At 38.3% G+C, this 22,528-nt stretch overlaps 1 protein-coding gene across 2 annotated transcripts in view; it reads right to left on the reverse strand.

Moving 5' to 3' along the window:
* heatr5a (HEAT repeat containing 5a) overlaps positions 1–22,528 on the reverse strand; it is a 133,405-nt gene that overhangs the window by 62,692 nt on the left and 48,185 nt on the right. For both annotated transcript variants that reach the window (XM_072267284.1, XM_072267278.1), the window contains exons 15-17: positions 18,442–18,605; positions 11,112–11,287; positions 10,601–10,706 (exon numbers count right to left, since the gene is read on the reverse strand). In XM_072267284.1, the coding sequence (XP_072123385.1) occupies positions 10,601–10,706; positions 11,112–11,287; positions 18,442–18,605 (446 nt within the window). The remainder of the gene's footprint in view (positions 1–10,600; positions 10,707–11,111; positions 11,288–18,441; positions 18,606–22,528) is intronic.

Here is a 22,528-nt window from a genome sequence, read left to right on the forward strand (position 1 = left end):
GGCAAAAGCACAAAACAAGAAAAACAGGACATAAATACGTCCTGAATAATACAAATATCTAAAGGTTCTATGAATAATATTGGCATTAGAATTCCCTCCCTCCCCTCGCACCACACGGCAAGAGAGCTACCGAAAAGCAGCAGCAAGCCCTTCAAAAAAAAGTCACTCCAAAACCCAACCTCCTGTCTCTTAACATCGTCATCAGCTCCATCTTTTATAAATTAAAAACCATAAAACTTTTAGCACTACAAACTAAAGTTATACATCGTGAAAAGAAAAACAATTCCACCAAAATTTGTAAAGCTTAACTCAAGGTAATAATCCAAAAAGAAGATATGAACTGAAACTCCGCCTGCTGCCCAATGGAGTGACACACATATTGTGTGGCTGCGTTTAATCCTTCCACTTCCTCAGTTTGAACTCTGAATTTTTAACTTTTATTTGTCGGATCTTAGAGGGGAATAGTTGTTATTATGTCACAATCTTTAAGAAGTGGAAAGCAGCTCTCTGAATCCAGCAATGGAAAGGGAAAATCTTCGAAAGAAAAATCAGAGGATATGCCTGTTTGGGCTGAGCATTTAGAACATACGTTGATGGCTCGCGACAAGAAAATAGATAACACTTCTGAGAGGAAGTCATGACGAGAGAGTTTTCAATTTGTAGAGGAAAATATTATTTCCTTGAATTCTGAACTTAAAAGAGTCGATGCGTCAGATAGCGGATATTTCAGCTCACTTGGAACAGTCTCAACGTAAGATTATCGTTCTGGAAACAAAATCTTGTTGGAATAATATTCGAATTGTTGGATTGAAGGAAGGATCTGAGAGTGAGGATTTATTGGACTATTTTGTTAATTTGTTTCAATCTCTGTTTTTGGATATTTTACCTCAGCCTCCCGATATTGAAAGAGTGCATAGAATTTTTACTTTGAAATCTCAAGATCCGAATAAACCAAGGTCAGTTCTGGTCTGCTTTCTTCATTTCAAAGTTATAGACCAAATCATGAAATATGCAAGGAAACGCAGAGTTTTTAAATTCGTTTTTATGAAGATTATCCACGGGAAGTTATGGACCAGCGGTTCAAATTCGTTTCCAGCTATGAAGATAGCCTATGATAAGGGATTATTCCCATCACTTCGCTATCCAGCCCGATTAAAATTATTTCCTAGAGATTCGACTCCATGTTTTTCTGGATCCCAAAGCAGCATTGGACTATGTTACTTCTATTCAGGAGGGTGGCTGAGGTTTGAATGGCTTTAGGTCTGCTGAGTAACTGTTATTTCTGAAAGAAAACAAGCTTTGAAGATTTCTGATTTGTTGAAGATGTCCTTTGATCGATGAACCATTTAAAGATGATGTGAACTTTTTTGATGTGAGTGATGAATGACTTTTTGAAATCTGTTTGTTTACTGAGTGAATTAAACACAGCGGACAGATTGTTAACCGGTTTGCTGATTTGTTTCTATCCTCCTTTTTTTCATTAAGTGATAGTTTTCATAGTTTATAAGGACTTTTTAATACATATACATATATAATATATATTATATATATATATATATATATATATAGAGAGAGAGAGAGAGAGAGAGAGAGAGAAGAGAGAGAGAGAGAGAGAGAGAGAGAGAGAGAGAGAGAGAGAGAGAGAGAGAGAGAGAGAGATGAGAGAGAGAGAGAGAGAGAGAGAGAGAGAGAGAGAGAGAGAGAGAGAGAGAGAGAGAGAGAGAGAGAGAGAGAGAGAGAGAGAGAGAGAGAGAGAGAGAGAGAGAGAGAGAAAGAGAGAAAGAGAAAGAGAGAAAGAAAGAAAGAAAGAAAGAAAGAAAGAAGTGCTTAGTGGATAGATAATTAGTTTTAGTTTTTCTTCTAAAAACTCTTTTTTTTATTGGCCGTGTAAGTTAAATAGAAAATGGCGCTGATTTTTCTTTGTTAGAGATTACATAGACAGTTTTTTCTTTGTTTAATTTTATTGTTTTGATGTTTTTGGAGATTGTTTTTGCATTCCCCAGTTTATTTTTAGCGATTAAGTATAAACGTCTTTTTTTCCTCTGCGCGGCTTTCTTATTTCAGGGCCGTGTCTTTTTTTTGTAACTGGGGGGAGGAATTAAGGAAAACTTTTAAAATCACTATTATAAAACGGGCAGCTCACGAAGTCTGCTTCTCTTTTCTTACTTGTATGAGGACACATTTTGGCTTTTTTTTGCCGAATTTCAGGTTTTCGGGGTGGTAGGAGGGACTGGGGTTAGCTTTGAGCTATAGGATTCATTGTAGGATCAATTTTGGTTTTCTTTATTGTGTTTTTTTCCATTACAGAGATCCGGAGCATGCATGTTTTGTACATGGTTATACTTATCACTGCCAGTTTTGATTAGCCCACGTTGGTATGCGTGTGTTTATGTGCTAAAAAAAAAATAAAAAATAAAAATTTTATGGTAGCTAAACAGATAAACATTATAAGTTCAAATGTACGTGGCTGGGAATCATCCTATTAAGAGAAAAAAGACTTTTAAAATTATTTTTGCTCAAGAAACGTACATCAGAGCAGGCAATCATAATAGATTTTTTTTAAATGTGGAAGGGCCTTCAATTTCATGCCACTTGTCAAAATAGAACAAAGGAAGTATCTATTTTTATTAAATCTAATATTCTATTTATCCAAGAAGACATTGTGTCAGATACTAATGGTAGATTTTTAATTGTTAAAGGAACAATTCGTAATAGAAAAAATTGTCCTGGTTAATCTATATGGACCTAATGTAGATGATCCTTCCTTTTTTAAAAATGTATTTGCTTTATTGCCAGATTAAAATGAATATATATTGTTCATGGGTGGTGATTTTAACTGTTGTTTAAAATCCTTTGATTGACAAGAGTTCAACCAATCAGCGGCTTCCGAGTTGTTCTGCATCACTTATTAATTCTTTTTTAATTGATTATGGCCTGGCTGAAGTTTGGAGACATCTACATCCTAATGATAGAGATTTTTTTTTCCACATGTTCATAAAAAATATTCGAAAATCGATTATTTTATAGCTGATTTCCGATTTTTGTCCAAAGTCCAGAAATGTGAATATGATGCTATCGTTGTTTCAGATCATGCGCCTTTCAGCTTAACTTTTGAATTGAATAATGACAGTATTGCAAATTTGCCTTGGTGTTTTCCAGAAAATTTACTACAAAGTTCGGACTTTGTCAAATTTATTGGACTCAGATAAAAGATTTTATTTCTTTTTAACAATACGGGAGATATGTCAAAATTGATTGTATGGGATACATATAAAGCATATTTGCACGGTCAGATAATCTCTTATTTAGCTAAGCTTAAGAAATAGACAAAAATAGAGTTAGATAAGATTTCAAAACAAATTAAAGACTCGGATAATACTTATGCAATCTCTCCTAACATTGATTTATTTAAACAAAGGGTTGAACTCCAATCACAATATAATTTACTATTAACTTATCCTATTGAAAGAAATTTGCTTAAATTGAAAAGTCAATTTTATGTGTTTGGAGATAAAAATAATAAGCTATTAGCAACTCAATTATATTTTATACTTTATTTTCCACCAAATAATTGATACTAAAATGTACAATCATCACAATGATATTTGATTCTGCGCTTCCCACTCCCTGAATTACAAATCGATAGTAAATATTAAAAATTTAAATTATAAATCATAAATAGGAAATAGAAAAATGGAAAGTAAGGTAGTGCAAAAAAAAAACCAAGAGGCAGATCTGTATATTTGGAGGGTACGGCCCAGATCCAGGTCAGGATCCGTTCAGCAGTCTTATCACAGTTGGAAAGAAGCTGTTCCCAAATCTGGCCGTACGAGTCTTCAAGCTCCTGAGCCTTCTCCCAGAGGGAAGAGGGACGAAAAGTCTGTTGGCTGGGTGGGTCATGTCCTTGATTATCCTGGCAGCACTTCTCCAACAGTGTGCGGTGTAAAGTGAGTCCAAGGACTGAAAATTGGTTTGTGTGATGTGCTGTGCCGTATTCACAATCTTCTGCAGCTTCTTCCAGTCTTGGACAGGACAACTTCTGTCCAGGTTGTGATGCACCCTAGAAGAATGCTATTTATGGTGCATCTATAAAAATTAGCGAGGGTTTTAGGGGACAGGCCAAATTTCTTTAGTTTTCTCAGGAAGTAAAGGCGCCGGTGGGCCTTCTTGGCAGTGGACTCTGCTTGGTTGGACCAAGTCAGGTCATTTGTGATATTGACCCCGAGGAACTTAAAGCTTTTGACCTGTTCCACTTGCGTACCACCGATGTAAAATGGGTCGTGCGGTCCGCTACTCCTTCTGAAGTCAACAACCAATTCCTCCGTCTTGCTGACGTTGAGGGATAGGTTATTGTCTTCATTATTGTCTTAATTAAAAGCAGCTAGAACCAAAAGACAAATTTTAAAAATTCTTAAGGGAGACAGTAGTTTAGCATGTAATTATGAAGATATTAATAAAATTTTTCAAGACTTTTACATTGAACTTCATAAATCTCAGTTTCCAGTTGATCCTTCTAAAATGAATGCCCTTCTACAAAAGATTGATTTTCCTTGAATTTCTGTTGAACATCAACAAATGCTCGATACTCCTATTACTGAAAACGAAATTCAGAAAGCTCTTCTTTCAATGCAATCTGGTAAAGGTCCTGGATTGGATGGTTATTCTGTACGATTTTATAAAAAATTTGAAAAATTTCTTTCTCTATATATGTTGGAAACACTTAAAGATTCTTTTTTGATAGGAGAGTTACCTCCCACATTTTATGAAGCTTCTATTTCTTTAATTCTTAAGATAAAGACCCTACTGCCTGTGCTTCATATAGACCTACTTCATTATTAAATGTGGATGCTAAAATTCTTTCAAAAATAATGGTTAATCGACTGGAGAACATTCCAGCTAAAATTATCTCTCAGGACCAAACAGGTTTTGTAAAGGGCCGTTATTCCTTCTCTAATACTCGAAGACTGTTAAATGTTATATACTCATACCTTTCTAAGACTCCCCAATGTGTTGTTTCTCTCGATGCTGAAAAGGCATTTGACAGAGTTGAATGGAAATACTTTTTTAATGTTTTAGAGAAATTTGACTTTGGTATTAATTTTAATAAGTGGATTAGAATGATACATAAAAGTCCTATTGCACTGTTATTACTAATAATTGCAGATCTCCTTTTTTCGACTCTCGCGGGGTACGATACAAGGATGTCCGTTAAGTCCCTTGTTATTTAATTTGGTGCTGGAACCCTTGGCCATTGCACTTGGTGAAGCTCAAGATATCCATGGAATTTTCACAAATGGGACTATTCGTAAGATCTCCCTTTATGCTGACGATCTCTTAGTTTATGTTTTGAATCCTGAAGAATCCATTCCTAGTTTATTGAAACTATTAAATGAATTTGGAAAGTTTTCGGGATATAAACTTAAGCCTTCATAAAAGTGAATTATTTCTCCTAAATGATTCTGCTTATGTATATGATGACATTCCTTTTAGAGTTACGGACTCTTTTAAATGTTTAGGTATTATTATCACTAAAAATCATAGAGACTTTTATAGAGCTAATTTGGTTCCTTTAGTGGATTTTATGAAGCAATTATTTTGTAGATGGAATCCACTTACACTTTCGTTAGCTAGCCGAATTCATGCAGTTAAAATGATGACTTTACCAAAATTTTTTATATGTATTTCAAAATATCCCTTTTTTTTAAACGAAGAAGTTTTTTGATCAGGTTGATTCTATTATTTCATCTTTTGTTTGGAATAATAAAAGACCAAGAATTGGAAAATATCATTTACAAAAATTAAAAAAGGATGGAGGTCTTGCCCTGCCTAATTTAAGAATGTATTATTGGGCTGTTAATATACGTTATATGTGTACTTGGTTATATTGGGCTGATAAAAATGAACGACCACCTTGGGCTGATTTGGAATTGAAAGCTGTGAAACAGTTTCACTTAACCTCATTATTAGGAGCTTCTTTACCTGTCCAAATGGCCAAAATTGCTAATCTAAACTTATATCCTATGATTAAGCAGTCATTACAAATTTGGTACCAGTTTCATAATTCTTTTAATCTCAAAAAATTTAAACTTCTTTAATTTATCGAAATTATTTATTTAAACCTTTATTAAGTCATCCTACCTTTCTTCTTTGGAGGAATAAAGGAGTTTATTCCTTCATGGATCTGTTTCAAGATGGCCGATTGATGTCTTTTGAGAAATTAGTAACTAAATACTCTCTCTCGTATTCACATTTCCTGCAATATCTTCAGGTCAGACATCTCTTACAAGAATATTTAAGTAATTTTCCATACATACAGGATTCTGACCTGTTAGATATTATTTTTAAAATGAAAGGTTTTATTGGGAAAATATATACTTTATTGTTACAACAGCACAGTTACCCTTCACTTAAGATTAAGCAAGATTGGGAAAGAGAGCTTAACATGACCTTGATAACAGAGGATTGGTTGCGAGTTTTGAAGTTGGTTAACTCTTCTTCGATCTCTACCAGTCACTCTTTAATTCAATTTAAAATTGTACATCGTTACTATTTCACAAAGGAGAGACTGTCTAAAATGTTTCCTAATGTTGAGTCAGTGTGATAGACAGCTACATTGATGCATATGCTTTGGTCATGTTCTGTATTGAAACATTTTTGGAAATCTATTTTCTCTACAATTTCTAAAGTTTTAAAAATTAATTTACAACCAAATAAATTGACAGTTTTGTTCGGTATAATCCCTCAATATATTCACAGTATTTCTCTATCAGACCAAAATGTAATTGCATTTGTTACATTATTGGCCAGAAGGGCTATTTTGTTGAAATGGAAAGATGCCTCTGCTCCTACTTTGATACAATGGTTCTCTCAGGTGATGCTATGTCTTAGTTTGGAGAAAATCAGAAGTCGAACTTCTGATCCTTAATTTGATTTTGAGAAAAGGTGGGGTTCATTTGCCCGCTACTATCATCTGATTTTAGTTAATTAAGACGGTTTCCTTCTGACTTTTGTTTAAATGGATTTGAGTTGGCGAATTGATGTTTTTCTTTTATGGAAGCTTACATGGCATATAGCTCCAGGGTTGTGCTCCCAATGGGTTTTTTTTTGTTTTAGTTAGTAGGGGTTCTTTTTTTCCTTTTTATCTTTCAAAAAATATTCTTAACACTTTATTTTTTCTTATTATTATTGATATATTGTTTAACTTTGTTAATCAGTTATTTGGTAATTCAATTCTTCATTGTTCTTATTGACATATTGACTTGATTACCTTAATGTATTTTTTTGTTGATCTTTAATAATAATAAAAATTTTAAAATGAAAAAAAGATTTGAACTAGTATTTAAGAAAAAATATAAAAACAAGTAAACAGACTTTACCCAGTGACCTACCCACGAGAAACTATGAAAAAAAAATTTACTGACTTAAGAAAGAAAAATCAGGAAAAAAAACAGGAGAAAAAAAGTACTTCTCCACCAGTATAAGTAATTAAACTGAATCTGAACGACTTGAAGTAACAGGGAGGCTGTCGATAAATTTCTGAGCTTCTGTAGCCGACTTAAACCACTTTTTGCCTCCACTAGTAAGAGATATTAGGAGGCGAGCTGGAAATCAAAGCGAGGGCCTGAATCCGCAATTATATAGTTCTTTCATGACTCCTTTATACCCAGCTCGCAGACTCAGAACTTGGGGAGCATAGTCCTTGACAACACGAATTGATTGACCCTTGTTTTCCAACTTCCCTCTCCGACGGGCTTCTTTAACCAACAGATCTTTAATCTAGTAGCGATGAAACCAAATAATTACCGGGCGCGGCCTGTGCCCCGGCTCCAGTTTAGGCGCTAAGGTACAATGAGCGGGTGGGGTCGAAAGTATATTGTTCCCAAAAATTTCACATAGCAAAGTGGAGAAAAATTCAGTGGGGGATCCACTTTCGATAGACTCTGGCAAGCCGAGAATATGTAGATTTTGACGTCTGCTCCCACTTTCTAGGTCTGTAACTTTGAATACACAAAATAATCTGCAGATGCTGGGGTCAAAGCAACATTCACAACACGCTGGAGGAACTCAGCAGGTCGGGCAGCATCCGTGGAAAAGATCGGTCGACGTTCCGACCCGAGAAGTCGTCCAATCTTTACCACGGATGCTGCCCGACCTGCTGAGTTCCTCCAGCTTGTTGTAAGGGTAACTTTGAATACTAGCTTGCTGCTATTATCGCTCAAGCTGGAACAAACATTTTCCAACTCTTTAAAACAGCAGTCTAAATCATCCATGGCAAACTCGAGATGTAATAAACGTTGGGCATGATCCTCCACTTTGGATTTAATTTGATCCAATTTCAATTCCAACGAACTGAAAGCAGACTTAAATTCAGTAATAATCTCCTGTCAATGCTGCTCTAATATCAAGATAATGTTTTTGCCCGAGAAGCCGACCACTGGAACTTCTTTTTTCCGCCGATTTGGTGGTCTTTGAAGCCATTGTAAAACAAGCGTATTCGCAGGCAGGAGGGAGAATAAAAAGTTTAACGGTTTGGAGTAAAAATAAGGAAGAGAAGGATTGTGGAGATAAGAAATTGAACGGAGCGATAGCTTTTAGCAACTAAACCATCGCCATCTTGACCAGAAGTCCGCCACCTTATTTCTTAAGAGAAGGTCCAGTAACGTACCTTCCCTCTGCATTTTGATTTAGGAAACTTTCCTGGACACATTTTACAAATTCCACCCCTGGATTCTGGATGACCCAGTCAACAGTGGGGAAACTAAAATCGCCTAATACAATTCTATCATCCCTACAACTACGAGAAATTTCTCTACACACCTGGTCCTGCAGTACCCAATGACTATTGATTGGGGGGGGGGGGGGGGCTATAATGCAGCTCCACTAGAGTGATCCTGACCGTTCCCTTGCTGATATGACCTCACTGGACAAATCCCTCACGAATGTAATCTCTAAGTATGCTGTTGCGTTCTCCCTTATCAAAAGGCCACACCTACCCCTTGCTTACCTCTACCTTTTGCTGACATGGGCCTGTTTACTTGTAGCATTTGTATTCTGGAATATTGAGTTGCCAGTTCTGTGTTTCTTTCAGCCATCTTTCCATTATGGCTATGACCTCAGAGCCAACCTATGCTCTGAGTTTGTCTGTCTTGCCTGTTAAATCTCCAGCATTAAATTAAGTGCAGTTTAACTGAATATTGTTTTCCCTGTCATTACCATGTCGTGAGCTATCCTGATTAGTACACTTGCTCTTGCTGACTACTGCTTTATTGCACGACTTCTAAGTTCAAAGTAAATTTATTATCAAAGTACATATATGTCACCATATAAAACCCTGAGATCTGTTATCTTGTGGGCATAGACACTAAGTCCAAGAAACACAATAAAATCAATGAAAGACTGTACCCACTAGGATGGACAAATAGCCAGGTCACTCATCTATCTTAAGTCTGTACCTTAGGTATGACCACCTTCCTAAAAGTCTCATCTGTGAGGTTCTCAGCTTCCCAGATAGTCCCGAGTACATCGAAATCCATTCCCTTGACCTGGTCTGTAAGAAGCTACAGTTTGGTGTATATCTCACAGATGTGTCATCAGGGAGATCTCTGCCTTCCCACAATTTGCAGAAAGAGTATGGACAAATGGATCAATCTCACAGCGAACACCAGAGAGAACTTCGTATCTCTTTGCTCAGTACTAGCACTTTACATTACACATCCATCTCAATGGACAGATGTATTTTCTTTGCCAATCCATAGCACAGCACTAGTGGCAGCCTCCATTTACTTGTTAAAGACTTGAGGAATGTGAATCCACAAAATTCTGACACAGCGACAAAAGATACAGCAACTGCCTACTGGAAACAAACACCAACATTAAAAGAACTAATTCCCGTCGATAAAAGAACTGTGATGAAAATGCAGCTTGTAGCATCCAAACATTGACAAAATCAACCAGTAACTTGCAAAAATCATTTTGATGAATTCTTAAATATTTTATAAGCATAGATCTGATAGAAAGGTCAGTACAATAGAGTACATAACTGAAAAACAATTGTAAGTCGTAATCTCGAGATAGTACCATTACTTGAAAGGAAAGGGAATGCTTTATGTTAAGAGTTGCTTTCTGAAAGTAGTGACAATTGATTTGACAGAGAAACTATAGACAAGAAATGAGAGGCTCATTTTGCAAACTCTAAAGCACAACATTCTTTCTAAATCAATGTCAACTGTGCACTTCTGCTTTGTCTCACTGTGACAGCGCTATGGAACAAACACTTTTTCAACTTCTCAGGTGAGTGCCAACATGTGTAACAGAGATTTAATACCTCATTTTAGGCAAATTCAAACTAGAAGAGCATGTAACATCTAACAGCTTAATACTTTTTCTTAATTACATACCAAGAATAATAATCCTTTCTGAAGATGGAATACTTTGAGCTTGTTGCACATTGGTGGTTATATATTGACAATGAGCATAAAACAGCAGGAACTTTTTTCCATAGCTAGAATTTGATTCAGCTCAAACTTCCATCATTTCACATTAGTCAACAATTCCAGCTGTTCTTTACCTTAAGCAATTATTATTGAAACTGTCAATCTACCTTCAATCCACAGCAGAATGCAGCAAAAACATTTATCTGTACAGTTTGTTGCTTTGCTCCTTTAGCGTGCTTTAAGGACTCGATAAATTGCTCCAGTATCTGTGCCCTTAAGGGAAAAGAAGTTGTCAAAGTTTTAACGCAATTATAGACTGTTACCTGTGGATTATAGAAAAGATAGAACAAACCAAAACCCAATTTTTAAAACAAATGCACAAATGGTGTCTCCAATCTGCTTTTCTATTCTCTCAACATCTGTACACTATTGACAAACACAATCCTACAATACTGCAGAAGGTTATAATATTCACTACAACGCATTTGCCATTAAATGCCGACAGATTCAAAGTTAAAAGACAAAGGACTGACAACTCATTTGCAAACAGGTGTTCAGAAGCAGTATAATTAAAGAAATACTAATGCAAACCCACGGTTTATCAGGAACTACTGAGATTTGATTTGAGCCCAAACATGCAACACACAGAGCCAAGCCATAAATGCTAGAAATCATCACCTGTGATTAATATCCAGATAAGGGAATATCACTCCAAAAAGTTCCACTGCAGCTCTGACCACTGACAATACTGGAGGAAGAGGAACTGGTATAAGTTCTCCATCTGCTAATCTTTCATAGATCTTAAAAGGATCATGTTCAAGGCTTCCACCTCCCAAAACACCACCCAGCTTTAACTGTTAAAGTAATAAAAGACAATTTTAGTCAAATCTGAAGAACACAACATACATAACTAAATACGTATTTAACTGAAGGATTTGTTTTTACTATTGACAGGATATTGAAAATGCAGCTTATATAGGACTACAGTGCACCAAAGCTGTTACTGTTACAGTTGTTGGATGAACCACAGGTGACAATGAGTCAATGTACTGGAGCACCACTTTGAGTGGTGCTGCAAAAACAACCTCTCACTCAGCTTTAAGAGCTGATTGTAGATTTCAGGGAGGAGAAGGAGGGTGAATATGCTTCAATATATATTGGGGGAATCAGCAGTGGAAAGAGCTAACACCTTTAAGCTCATGGACATCAACATATCAGATTACGTGGCCTGGATGCAATCACAAAGAAAGTACATCACCATTTTTACTCTCTAAGAGGATAAAGGCAGCTCGGCCATCAGCGAACACTCACAGACTTCTGGAGATATACAATGGACAGTATTCTGAGTGACTGCATCATGGTCTGGTATGGCAATTTGAATGCTTAGGAATGCACAAAACTGCAGAGAGCAGTGGACTACTACCTAGTGGCACATCCTTACTCACCAGTGGTAGTATTTACAGAAGGTGCTACCTCTAAAAGGTGTCACGTACCCCGTGATGGGAATAAAGAACCAGCAGAGATGGAAAACACTTTGGAGTCCGGTATTGCTATAAACTAGCAATATTTATTAGTAACTACGCAATACAGTAATATAAATGTAGATAAATCAAACAGGTTAGCAATGATTATATATATAAGTATATCAGTAAGTGTGGAAATATATGTATGAAAAACCAAGCTTCCTTAAGTTTAGGGGTAAAAGGATACAGTCTTACGATGATGAGTAAAGTTCAGTTCAGTTCAGTTTGTGGTATTGAGTTGCGTAGTGATGGAGAGAGACAGAGGGAGAGATTTGAGTCTTCCGGTAAGCTGACGCTGTCGATCTTCTCGTTGTCCTCCAAAATCTCCAACTGTGACCACAACAAAGGGGACCGGTTTTCTGTGGTGGAGCTATCACCCAGGCAAGGGTGGAAACATGGACAACTCCCCACCAGTCAACCCCTTTCCTTTCCACTGCAAGAGCAACTGATCGATCTGCCTGACCAATCCTCCAAAAACCCACTTTTTCTGCAGGCACAACCAAGCTCATTGTGTCCAAAACATGTGACTGAGGTCTATATCATCTGACCTCCTATTTTATCTTCCCATGCTGAGTACCAACTGTCACTCAAATAACTCCTCCTTCCTCTCTGTGTAAAAAATGCAAGCAGGCAAAAGTCCTTGAGAAGTATCAACATGCCGCCGAAAATCATAACATCGAGTGTCCATCAAATAACACCCCCTTCAGTCACCATAGCAACTTATGAGCGGCTCGGTGCCATCTCTCTCTCCAACTCAGCAGAAATCCAAAAGTTACTTCTAGTGCCTTAAAGTGACAGTCCAACAGTTAGTCTTCGTCTCTCTCTCTCTCTCTCTCTCTTTTTTCAAAAGCACAGTTAATAGGGGTAAGCGAGCACAGTTCACAGGGGTAATTCAGGATCCTGTCACAAAGGCAATTTCTATCAAAGATCCCCCTCCATCCTGTTCATGCCATCTTTTCACAGCTAACACTGGGCAGAAGGTACAGAAGCCTGAAGCCCCACAACAACAGGTTCAAGAACAGCAACTTCCCTTCAACCATTTGGTTCTTGAACCAACTACCAAAGCCGTAATCACTACAGTTTAGCAACACTTTGACCACTTATAATTTTTTTTATACTTTATTGTCGCCAAACAATTAATACTAGAACGTAGTCATCACAGCGATATTTGATTCTGCGCTTCACGCTCCCGAGAGTACAAATCAATAGTAAATATTAAAAATTTAAATTATAAATCATAAATGAAAAATAGAAAAGGGAAAGTAAGGTAGTGCAAAAAAACCAAGAGGCAGGTCCGGAAATTTTGAGGGTATGGCCCAGATCTGGGTCAGGATCCGTTGAGCAGTCTTATCACAGTTGGAAAGAAGCTGTTCCCAAATCTGACCGTACGAGTCTTCAAGCTCCTGAGCCTTCTCCCGGAGGGAAGAGGGACGAAAAGTCTGTTGGCTGGGTGGGTCGTGTCCTTGATTATCCTGGTAGCACTGTCAACAGCGTGCGGTGTAAAGTGAGTCCAAGGACAGAAGATTGGTTTTTGTGATGTGCTGGGCTGTGTTCACGATCTTCTGCAGCTTCTTCCGGTCTTGGACAGGACAACTTCCATACCAGGTTGTGGTGCACCCTAGAAGAATGCTTTCTAGGGTGCATCTATAAATATTAGTGAGGGTTTTAGGGGACAGGCCAAATTTCTTTAGCTTTCTCAGGAAGTAAAGGCACTGGTGGGTTTTCTTGGCAGTGGACTCTGCTTGGTTGGACCAAGTCAGGTCATTTGTGATATTGACCTAAATGCACTACTTTGCACTAAAATGGCATTTTTTTCTTCTAATTGTGTTGCCTTATTTTTAAAAAAAAAGTGTATACAATTTATGATTAGTTTATAATTCCTTATGAATGCTGCTTATATGATGCTATGTCTGGAATGCAGCTGCATGCAAACTTCTCATTATACCTGTGCATACATGTATTTATGGACGTGAAAATAAGCTCTACTTATTTCTCAAAGGGTATTTCCATTCTACAGAACACTAAATGATTTCTGAATGAGCTAGAAACAAGTTGAATACAAAAATAATGGAAATTAGCTCATACTGGTGAAAAGTAGAAAGTAATATTCCAAAGCGATAATTGCTGGGAGCATTTTTGCTCTCAATTTGCAGTGGAAATTTCAAATCACAGGTAGAATTACAAATTTCACAGACAAGCAGTAGATTAAGCCAGATGTTTAGTTAATACAAGGATGGTACCAAAAAACAGGGTAAAATGGATGGCTTAATTGATAATATCCTCGAAACTGAAGAGCGAAACTGGGCACTTCAATAATTGTCAAAATGGAGTAAGGCTGCTTGAGGAGTGCTGGTATACAAATCATTACAGCAATATAGGTACATACGGTCATAAAATAAGAGATAACATGAAAAAAAATGACAAATGAGGTAAAGCAAGCTATCAGGAAAGATTCAAGAAATCGTTTCAGCATGTACAGAATTGTTACCTCTCAACAAGAAAATTACATTGGACAACCCACTATTCTTAACTACACAACTTTAAAACAATCCTTAACTTCATGAAAAACTAACTATCTTTGTAATGACAGATGGTAGGTCAGAAGATTAGATTTACGGAGTATAGGAAAAAAGCAGAAAATAGGAAAATTAATAAGGAAAGATAAATCAAACTCTGAGGTCCAACCAACTCAAATTAAATCAATACATAGCAAGATTTTCAACCAATATTTTAAAAAGGAAAGGGGATTAAAGTGCTGGCTTGTCTGGGTGAAAATGAATGTGGAGAAGTAATGACCAAAAACAGTTGAATTAAAGAGGTATTTCAGAATCAGAATCAGGTTTATTATCACTGGCACGGGACGTGAAATTTGTTAACTTAACAGCATCAGTTCAATGCAATACATAATCTAGCAGAGAGAGAAAAAAATAATAATAAAACATAATAATAAAGTAAATCAATTACCTATATTGTATAGATTTTAAAAAGTGCAAAAACAGAAATACTGTATATTAGAAAAAGTGAGGTAGTGTCCAAAGCATTAATGTCCATTTAGGAATCGGATGGCAGAAGGGAAGAAGCTGTTCCTGAATCACTGAGTGTGTGCCTTCAGGCTTCTGTACCTCCTACCTGATGGTAACAGTGAGAAAAGGGCATGCCCTGGGTGCTGGAGGTCCTTAATAATGGACGCTGCCTTTCTGAGACACTGCTCCCTAAACATTTCCTGGGTACTTTGTAGGCTTGTGCCCAAGATGGAGCTGACCAGATTTACAACCTTCTGCAGCTTCTTTTGGTCCTGTGCAGTAGCCCCTCTATACCAGACAGTGATGCAGCCTGTCAGAATGCTCTCCACGGTACAACTATACAAGTTTTTGAGTGTATTTGTTGACATGCCAAATCTCTTCAAACTCCTCATAAAGTATAGCCGCTGTCTTGCCTTCTTTATGACTACATCGATATGTTGGGACCAGGTTAGTTCCTCTGACACCAAGGAACTTGAAGCTGCTCATTCTCTCCACTTCTGATCCCTCTGTGAGGACTGGTATGTGCTCCTTCATCTTACCCTTCCTGAAGTCTACAATCGCTCTTTCATCTTACTGACGTTGAGTGCCAGGTTGTTGCTTCGGCACCATTCTACTAGTTGGCATATCTCACTCCTGTATGCTCTCTCGTCACCACCTGAGATTCTACCAACAATGGGTGTATCGTCAGCAAATTTATAGATAGTATTTGAGCTATGCCTAGCTACACAGTCATGTGCATATAGAGAGTAGAGCAGTGGGCTAAGCACACACCCAAGGTGCGCCAGTGTTGATTGTCAGCGAGGAGGAGATGTTATCGCCAATCCGCAAAGATTGTGGTCTTCGGTTAGGAAGTTGAAGAACGAATTGCAGAGAGAGGTACAGATTTTAAAAGGGTGTTCAGTCTAGAGATACAAGTAACAGCCCAGAAATAATTCTAAATCAGGAAATGGAAGGAAGGACAGAACTTAAGAAAATCACTAACATAAGAGAAGTGTTTACTCAGCAAAATTTTTGCAGCTGCAGGCTGACAAGCTACTGTTGGACTTCATTCAAGGATCTTAAAATTGGTGGTCAAGTAAGTTATTAATGCATTGGTTTCAATATCCCAAAATGTCCTTGATTTGTGAAAGAAAATAGCAACCATATTCAAAAAGGAGGAAAAGAGAACACCTTCTTTAATGCCTTGTTATGTTACAGCAGATCACTTTGCAAAAAATCTTATCAAGTGAAATCAATATGGCTTGGTGAAAGAGAATTCATGGTTGACCAGTCAGTTGAATTCTTTGTAGGAGTGTTATGTAATGTAGATGAAAGGGAACAAGTAGAAATACTATGCTTAAATTTCCAAAAGGCATTTAATAAGATGCCATAAAAGTTATTGCAGAAAATAGAAGCTCATGGTGACAGACTTAACATGTTGACATGATTAGAAAACTGGATGGCAAAATGTGATGAGAAGTATGTGAAAGGGATCAGCAGTGGGACCTCAACCTTCTGCAATTATTTATATGTCTTGAATGAAGCTACTGAAGGTATGATTCCCAAATATAACTTTACAAAAGATTGGTAGGAAAATTAATTGTAAAGTGGTTGCAGGTGACTACATGGGGTATAGATAGTTTGAGAAGGCAAATATCTGACAAACTATTAAAATATGGAAAGATACAGAATTATCCATTTTAGCAGGAGATAACACATTATCTAAACAGTGATATTGCAGAGCACTGACATAACCAAATGGAATAAAGAGATTATGCTTCAGTTACACATGTCATGCAGAAGACCAGATTTGTTGTACAATGTGGTGGGAAGAGAAGATGGCAGCGCGCCTGCGTGTGCGCAGCCCACCGGTGAAAAATGATATCGTATCTGTTAAATAGGGGCCGTGGACAATTCTGATTTGATGGAGGATGGACGTGAAAGCACAGAGGAACATCTGGAGAAATTTCTGAAACGCTCGTTCGCTGCTGTCGTTACTGTGTGGTCGGGAATCTTTCGGAGGGTAGGCCTCAAAATCCCCGGCCTTGCCTGCTTTTGGCGACCGAGAAGGAGGTCAAATCGTTCGGACAGAGATGGTGCTCAGTACTCTGTGTCGGAGAGCTGATCAGAGCTCGAAGTTTCTGGATGACTCAGAGTTGGATTGTGGTCGGCATGGCAGGGAGAGCTTTTCTTCCTTCTCCCGTCTGCGTGAGATGTGGGACATTTGAGAAACTTTGAACTTTACTGTGCTCATGGACTTCTTCATCAAGTTATGGTATTGTGCACTGTTGTAACTATATGTTATAATTATGTGGTTTTGTCAGTTTTTTCAGTCTTGGTCTGTCCTGTGTTTTGTGATATCACACCGGAGGAAATAATGTATCATTTCTTAATGCATGCATTACTAAATGACAATAAAAGAGGACTACGTGTCTTCATAATCTAAATGTTGCCATCATTATGTAAGAAAAGATATACATATAAGCACTGAAAGTAGTTGAAAGAAGATTTACTAAATTAGTAGCTAGAATAGGTAGGTCACCTTAAGAAGAAAGATAGAACAGATGTGTTCTGTGCTGAATGGAGTTTATAAGGTGAGCAGGGTCTTCAATAAAACAAAGAATTCTGAGGAGGTTTTTAAAAAGTGAACACAGAGTCTCCAAAACATAGGAAGCCACTGTTTTTAAAAAGTCACCTATTTAAGACTGATGGGGTAAATTCATTTACTTTAAGGGTCAGAGACTTTTGCAGCTCTGCTTCCATACTCTTTATGGAAGAGAGTCTTTAAATATTTTTCAAGGTGAAATTGATGTGTATTTGTTAAGGGTTGGGGAAGTTACTGAAAATAGATGGCATCAGGACGTTGAGGCTACAATCAGATCAGCAACGATGTTATTAAGTGGTGGTGCAGGCTTGAGTGGTTCACTCCTGGACCTAATGACTATATATTCCATTAGTGCATGATTAGTAGCTGAGGGTTATAATGAGGCATTCACCAATAAATCAGATACAATTCAGATGAAACTTCATTTGACCAACAATGCTGAGAATGTGGAATACAGACCTCAATCAAGAGCTGAAGTAAGCAACGGATAAAATAGATAGATCAGCATGAAAGAGGGAAGTCTGAAGGCTGTGTTAAAGTTTGGATATATAGGAATGGGAAAAGGCTAAGCTGGAAGCAAAAAAACTGATTTCTGTGCTCAAACTTAATTTGTCAGTTTTACATAACATGTGGTTCTCATTATTATGACTATCACATGGTATGAATTAGACTACAGTTAAATAATCTGCGGAATATCATAGCTTTATTAAGCAACCTACAATCTCACCTCTATTCAGCACTTTTTCCCTCCTCATATTTACCTGAATGCTATCAGGATAATTAAAATATTTGAACTAACTTTTCCAAATACTTTATTAATTTTAATGCAAGTATTCAGAACATAACTAACACTTTAAGGTTTACATGTTCACAGATACCTGGTCCTCAATGAATCGATGATCAGTTTCCTGTAACCAGGCCCCAAGTAATAGTGCATCATCCTGGTGACAGAGGGATGGAAGCAAGAAAGTAGCAGCAAACATTTGATTATCAGCCAGAGTCAATTCAGCAATCAGCTCTTTCAGAATAGAATTAAAACTTCCTGTAAAAAGAAAGAAATCCTCTTAAGTCAGTTAATTCACTCAATTAGACCAGAAGACATAGGAGCAGAATTAGGCTATTCAGCCCATGGGGGGGTTTGCTCCCCCATTCCATCATAGCTGATTTATTATCCCTTTCAACTCTATTCTCCTGTCTTCCCCCCATAACCTTTGACATCCTGACTAACCAAGAATCTATCAACCTCCACTTTAAGTATACTCAATGACTTGGCCTCCACAGCCATCCATGGCAATGAATTCCACAGATTCACCACCCTCTTGAGAAATTCCTCCTCATCTCTGTTCTAAGTGGACATCCCTCCATTCTAAGTCTGTAGACTCGAGTCCTGGATTCTCCCACCATCAGAAACATCCTCTCCACATCCACTGTATCTAGGCCTTACAATATTCGATAGGTTTTAATGATACTTCCCCCCCCACCCCCCAATTCTTCTAAACTGCAGGTAGTACAGGCCCAGAGCCATCAAACTCTCCTCATACATTAACCCTTTTATTCTTGGAATCATTCTCATGAACCTCCTCTGAACCCTCTCCAAAGCCAGCACATCTTTTCTTAGATCATCTTCATCATTATGTGCCATGTTGGATTATGTAGGGGATCCTAGTCTTTTGGCCATGATTGTTCTTGGCAAATTTCTCTATGAAGTGGTTTACCATTGCCTTTTTCCATCAGTGTCTTTACAAGATGGGAAGATGGGTGATCCCAGCCATTATTAATACTCTTCAGAGATTGTCTGCCTGACATCATTGGTCGCATAACCAGGCCTTATGATAAGCACCACCTGCTCACTCCAGACACACCAGATTCCGTAATTAGACTGTAGGGCTTCTTGGCACACAGGATGGATGAACTGCTGATTCGGAGAATGCAAAACGGTCTGTTTCATTATAAACTTTTTGTAGTGCTCACACGCAGCAGCCTTGGTCTTGATGCACTCTTGTTCCCCGACCTGAAACAGCTGATGATAAGGTGCTGACCTGCTTTGAATATGGTGTTACTTTTATGGAGGAAGTTTAGTGCCAGCAGACAAATAAGGTTCAAGGGTTATGACAAGGTAGATTGTGAAGTTAAGAGTCTGTCTTTATTGCAATAATCTTGTCAAAGTGGGATAGAAGCTGTCCTTGAATCTGATGGTGAATGCTCTCAGGCATATATATATCCTCTGCCCGTTGGAAGGAGTAGGGAGTGGTTAGAAGAGGATGACTGGGAGAGTTCCTCCAGCGTGTTGTGAGTGTTGCTTTGACTCCAACATCTGCAGAGTATTTTGTGGGGAGAGAGGATGACTGGAATGGGAGGGATTTTTGATTATGTTGGCTATTTTACTGGGGCAGCAGGAGGTTTACACGGAGCCAATGGAGGGGAGGCTCGTTTTCATAACAGACTGGGCTGTGTTCACAAATCTCAGCAATACTTCGTGGACCTGGGCATTTCCGATAAAATGCCTTCTAAGCTTCACTTATAAACACTGGTGAGGATCATTAGGGACATGACAAATTTCCATAGCCTTCTGAGAAAGTTGATGCACTGGTGTGCTTTCTTGGCCATGGCGTCTATGTGATTCAACCAGGTTAAGCTTTCAGTGATAGCTCAAATACTGCTTCTTTAAGCTTTTTCATATTACGATATTAGAGTCTGGATGCAGATTTTTTTTGCACAAAAACATTTTGAAAGTAACCACCAATTGAGAGTTGCCATTATTACTAAAAGGTATTAAGATCATGAATTAAAAACTTGAAATAATATTGTACTTATTGTATCCTTGGACCATTCTAAAATGTTTTTGAAGTGTTCACCCCAACTGTAATGGAGAAAATTAGCAAGTTTTCACTGAAAGCAGTAAATTAATCTATTTTGAGGGTCAACAAATAATTGTACCAGGAAGCCAACTCCTATGAGAACAAAACAGCAGGTGTGAGAAATATAAAGTAAAAGTACAAAATACTGTAAACATACACCAGATTAGACAGTGGACACTTCATATTGAAGATTCTTCATAACTGGTAAAGAAAGAAAACAAACTAGGTATAAGCTATAAAAAAGGTGAGTGGAGGTATGAGGAGGACAAAAGGGAATATCTGTGGTAGGGAGAGGCCAGGATTACCATGGAGATAAATTGTATAGGTCCTCCCAACTAAATGGAATTATGGGCAATTAAAATGACCAATGAATTTAGATAACATGACTCAAACACATGCCCAGCTGGGGCAATGGAAAGAGAAAACAAAACTTCTTCATTATCACACATAGAAGAAATGGTTAATGCTGACTCAACACATATGCTCCACAAAGCAGTCGCTCAATCTGCATTTGGTTTCTTCACTTGCAGGGGAGACCACACTGCAAATGCAGTACACTTGCAGTTTTTTTCTGTCTATTGTACTATTGCTTGAGGTAGAAAGGATTGTTTCGGTCACTGGATGGTGGGAAGGGAAGAGGTAAAAAAAAAAAAAAAATTGCTATATCTCCTCTTCCTCAGAAGCCACTTTGACAAAACTGTCTATGGCCTCCAGCACCATTATAATGAAGCACTAAGCAACCTTGACAAATAAAAAAACAAGAGAAAATCCGCAGATGCTGGAAATCCAAAGCAACACACATAAAATGCTGGAGGAACTCAGCAGGTCAGGCAGCATTTATGGAAGAGTAAACAGTTGACATTTTGGGTCGAGACCCTTGTTCAGGACTGATGAATAACACCTAGTCATCTGTCTGGTCATTTTACAACCTTCTGTGACAATTGTGACGAAAGAGCGTTACAAAGAGTACACATAGATTAAGATGTTAACTGTCCTGTGCTGGCACCAGTGGGATCAACAGTTGATCTGCCGCCTGTCTTCAGGAGAAAGAGAGATAAGGAAGACAATGGAGCAGCATTTGGAAATGTTAATGAAGGGACGGGAGAGTTTAACGGAAGGAGACACGGTCTGAGAGCTGTCAAGATCGGCTCCTTTTTGAACCCTGAACTGTTTGAAGTGTGATGGACAGGCGATACCCCAGCAGGGGGATAAAAAGGGACAGGTTCGCTAAGGCAGGACACACACGACACCACGAGGTAACGAGACCCTGGAAGCGGTGCGCCTCCCACAAGTCGGTGGGAGTTTTGGAGGGCTGGTCGCGGGACCAAGCCATAGACGCACAGGGTGGAAAGGTACGATCGGCGGGAACCTGGTGTGTGTCCGCCCTTGCCTGGGTGCCAGGTGCACTGCAGAGGAACGATCGTATCTGAAACGGAGGGGTCACAGTCGGTGACCTCAGAAGACATTACAAAGGGCTCGCCCGAAAGCTGACTGTGAGGAATATCGAAGGTCTGCCTGGAATCCGATTTTGAATATTCATTCGCTCTCTCTCTCTCCTTCCCACCCGCACGGCAGTGATTATTGTGAACTGAACTGAACTTTGCGTCACTTTGAAACTGGTCATTTACCCCTAGACGACAAGAGAGCTTGATTGATCCTATTATCCTAGTTCTGTGTACATGTGTGTTTATCATTGCTGAACTGTTGTATTCATTATCCTTTTGATTAGAGTACTGTGTTGCTTATTTCTTTAATAAAACTTTCTTAGTTCCAGTAATCCAGACTCCAACTGAGTGATCCATTTCTGCTGGTTTGGTAACCCAGTTACGAGGTATGTAACATAAGTGGGGGCTTGTCGGGGATTTTGAACGCTAAATTTGGGACGGAGTATATTGATTGGGTTAAAATTCCCGAAAGAAAGAAAAGGCAAACAGCAGAAATGGAGATTGAGGAATTTCTAAAGGCGCCGACCTTGGAGGCATTAGAGGATGCCAGGAAAGCGGAATTGGCAGCTGTGGCCAAACAGTTGAATCTTGTTAAGGGGAAATCGACAATGTGGAGAGAGGAGATACACAGAGCTATCGTAGAGCACTATGTATCTAAAGGT

This window comes from Mobula birostris, chromosome 1, assembly GCF_030028105.1.
Source record: "Mobula birostris isolate sMobBir1 chromosome 1, sMobBir1.hap1, whole genome shotgun sequence".
Classification (NCBI taxonomy): domain Eukaryota; kingdom Metazoa; phylum Chordata; class Chondrichthyes; order Myliobatiformes; family Myliobatidae; genus Mobula; species Mobula birostris.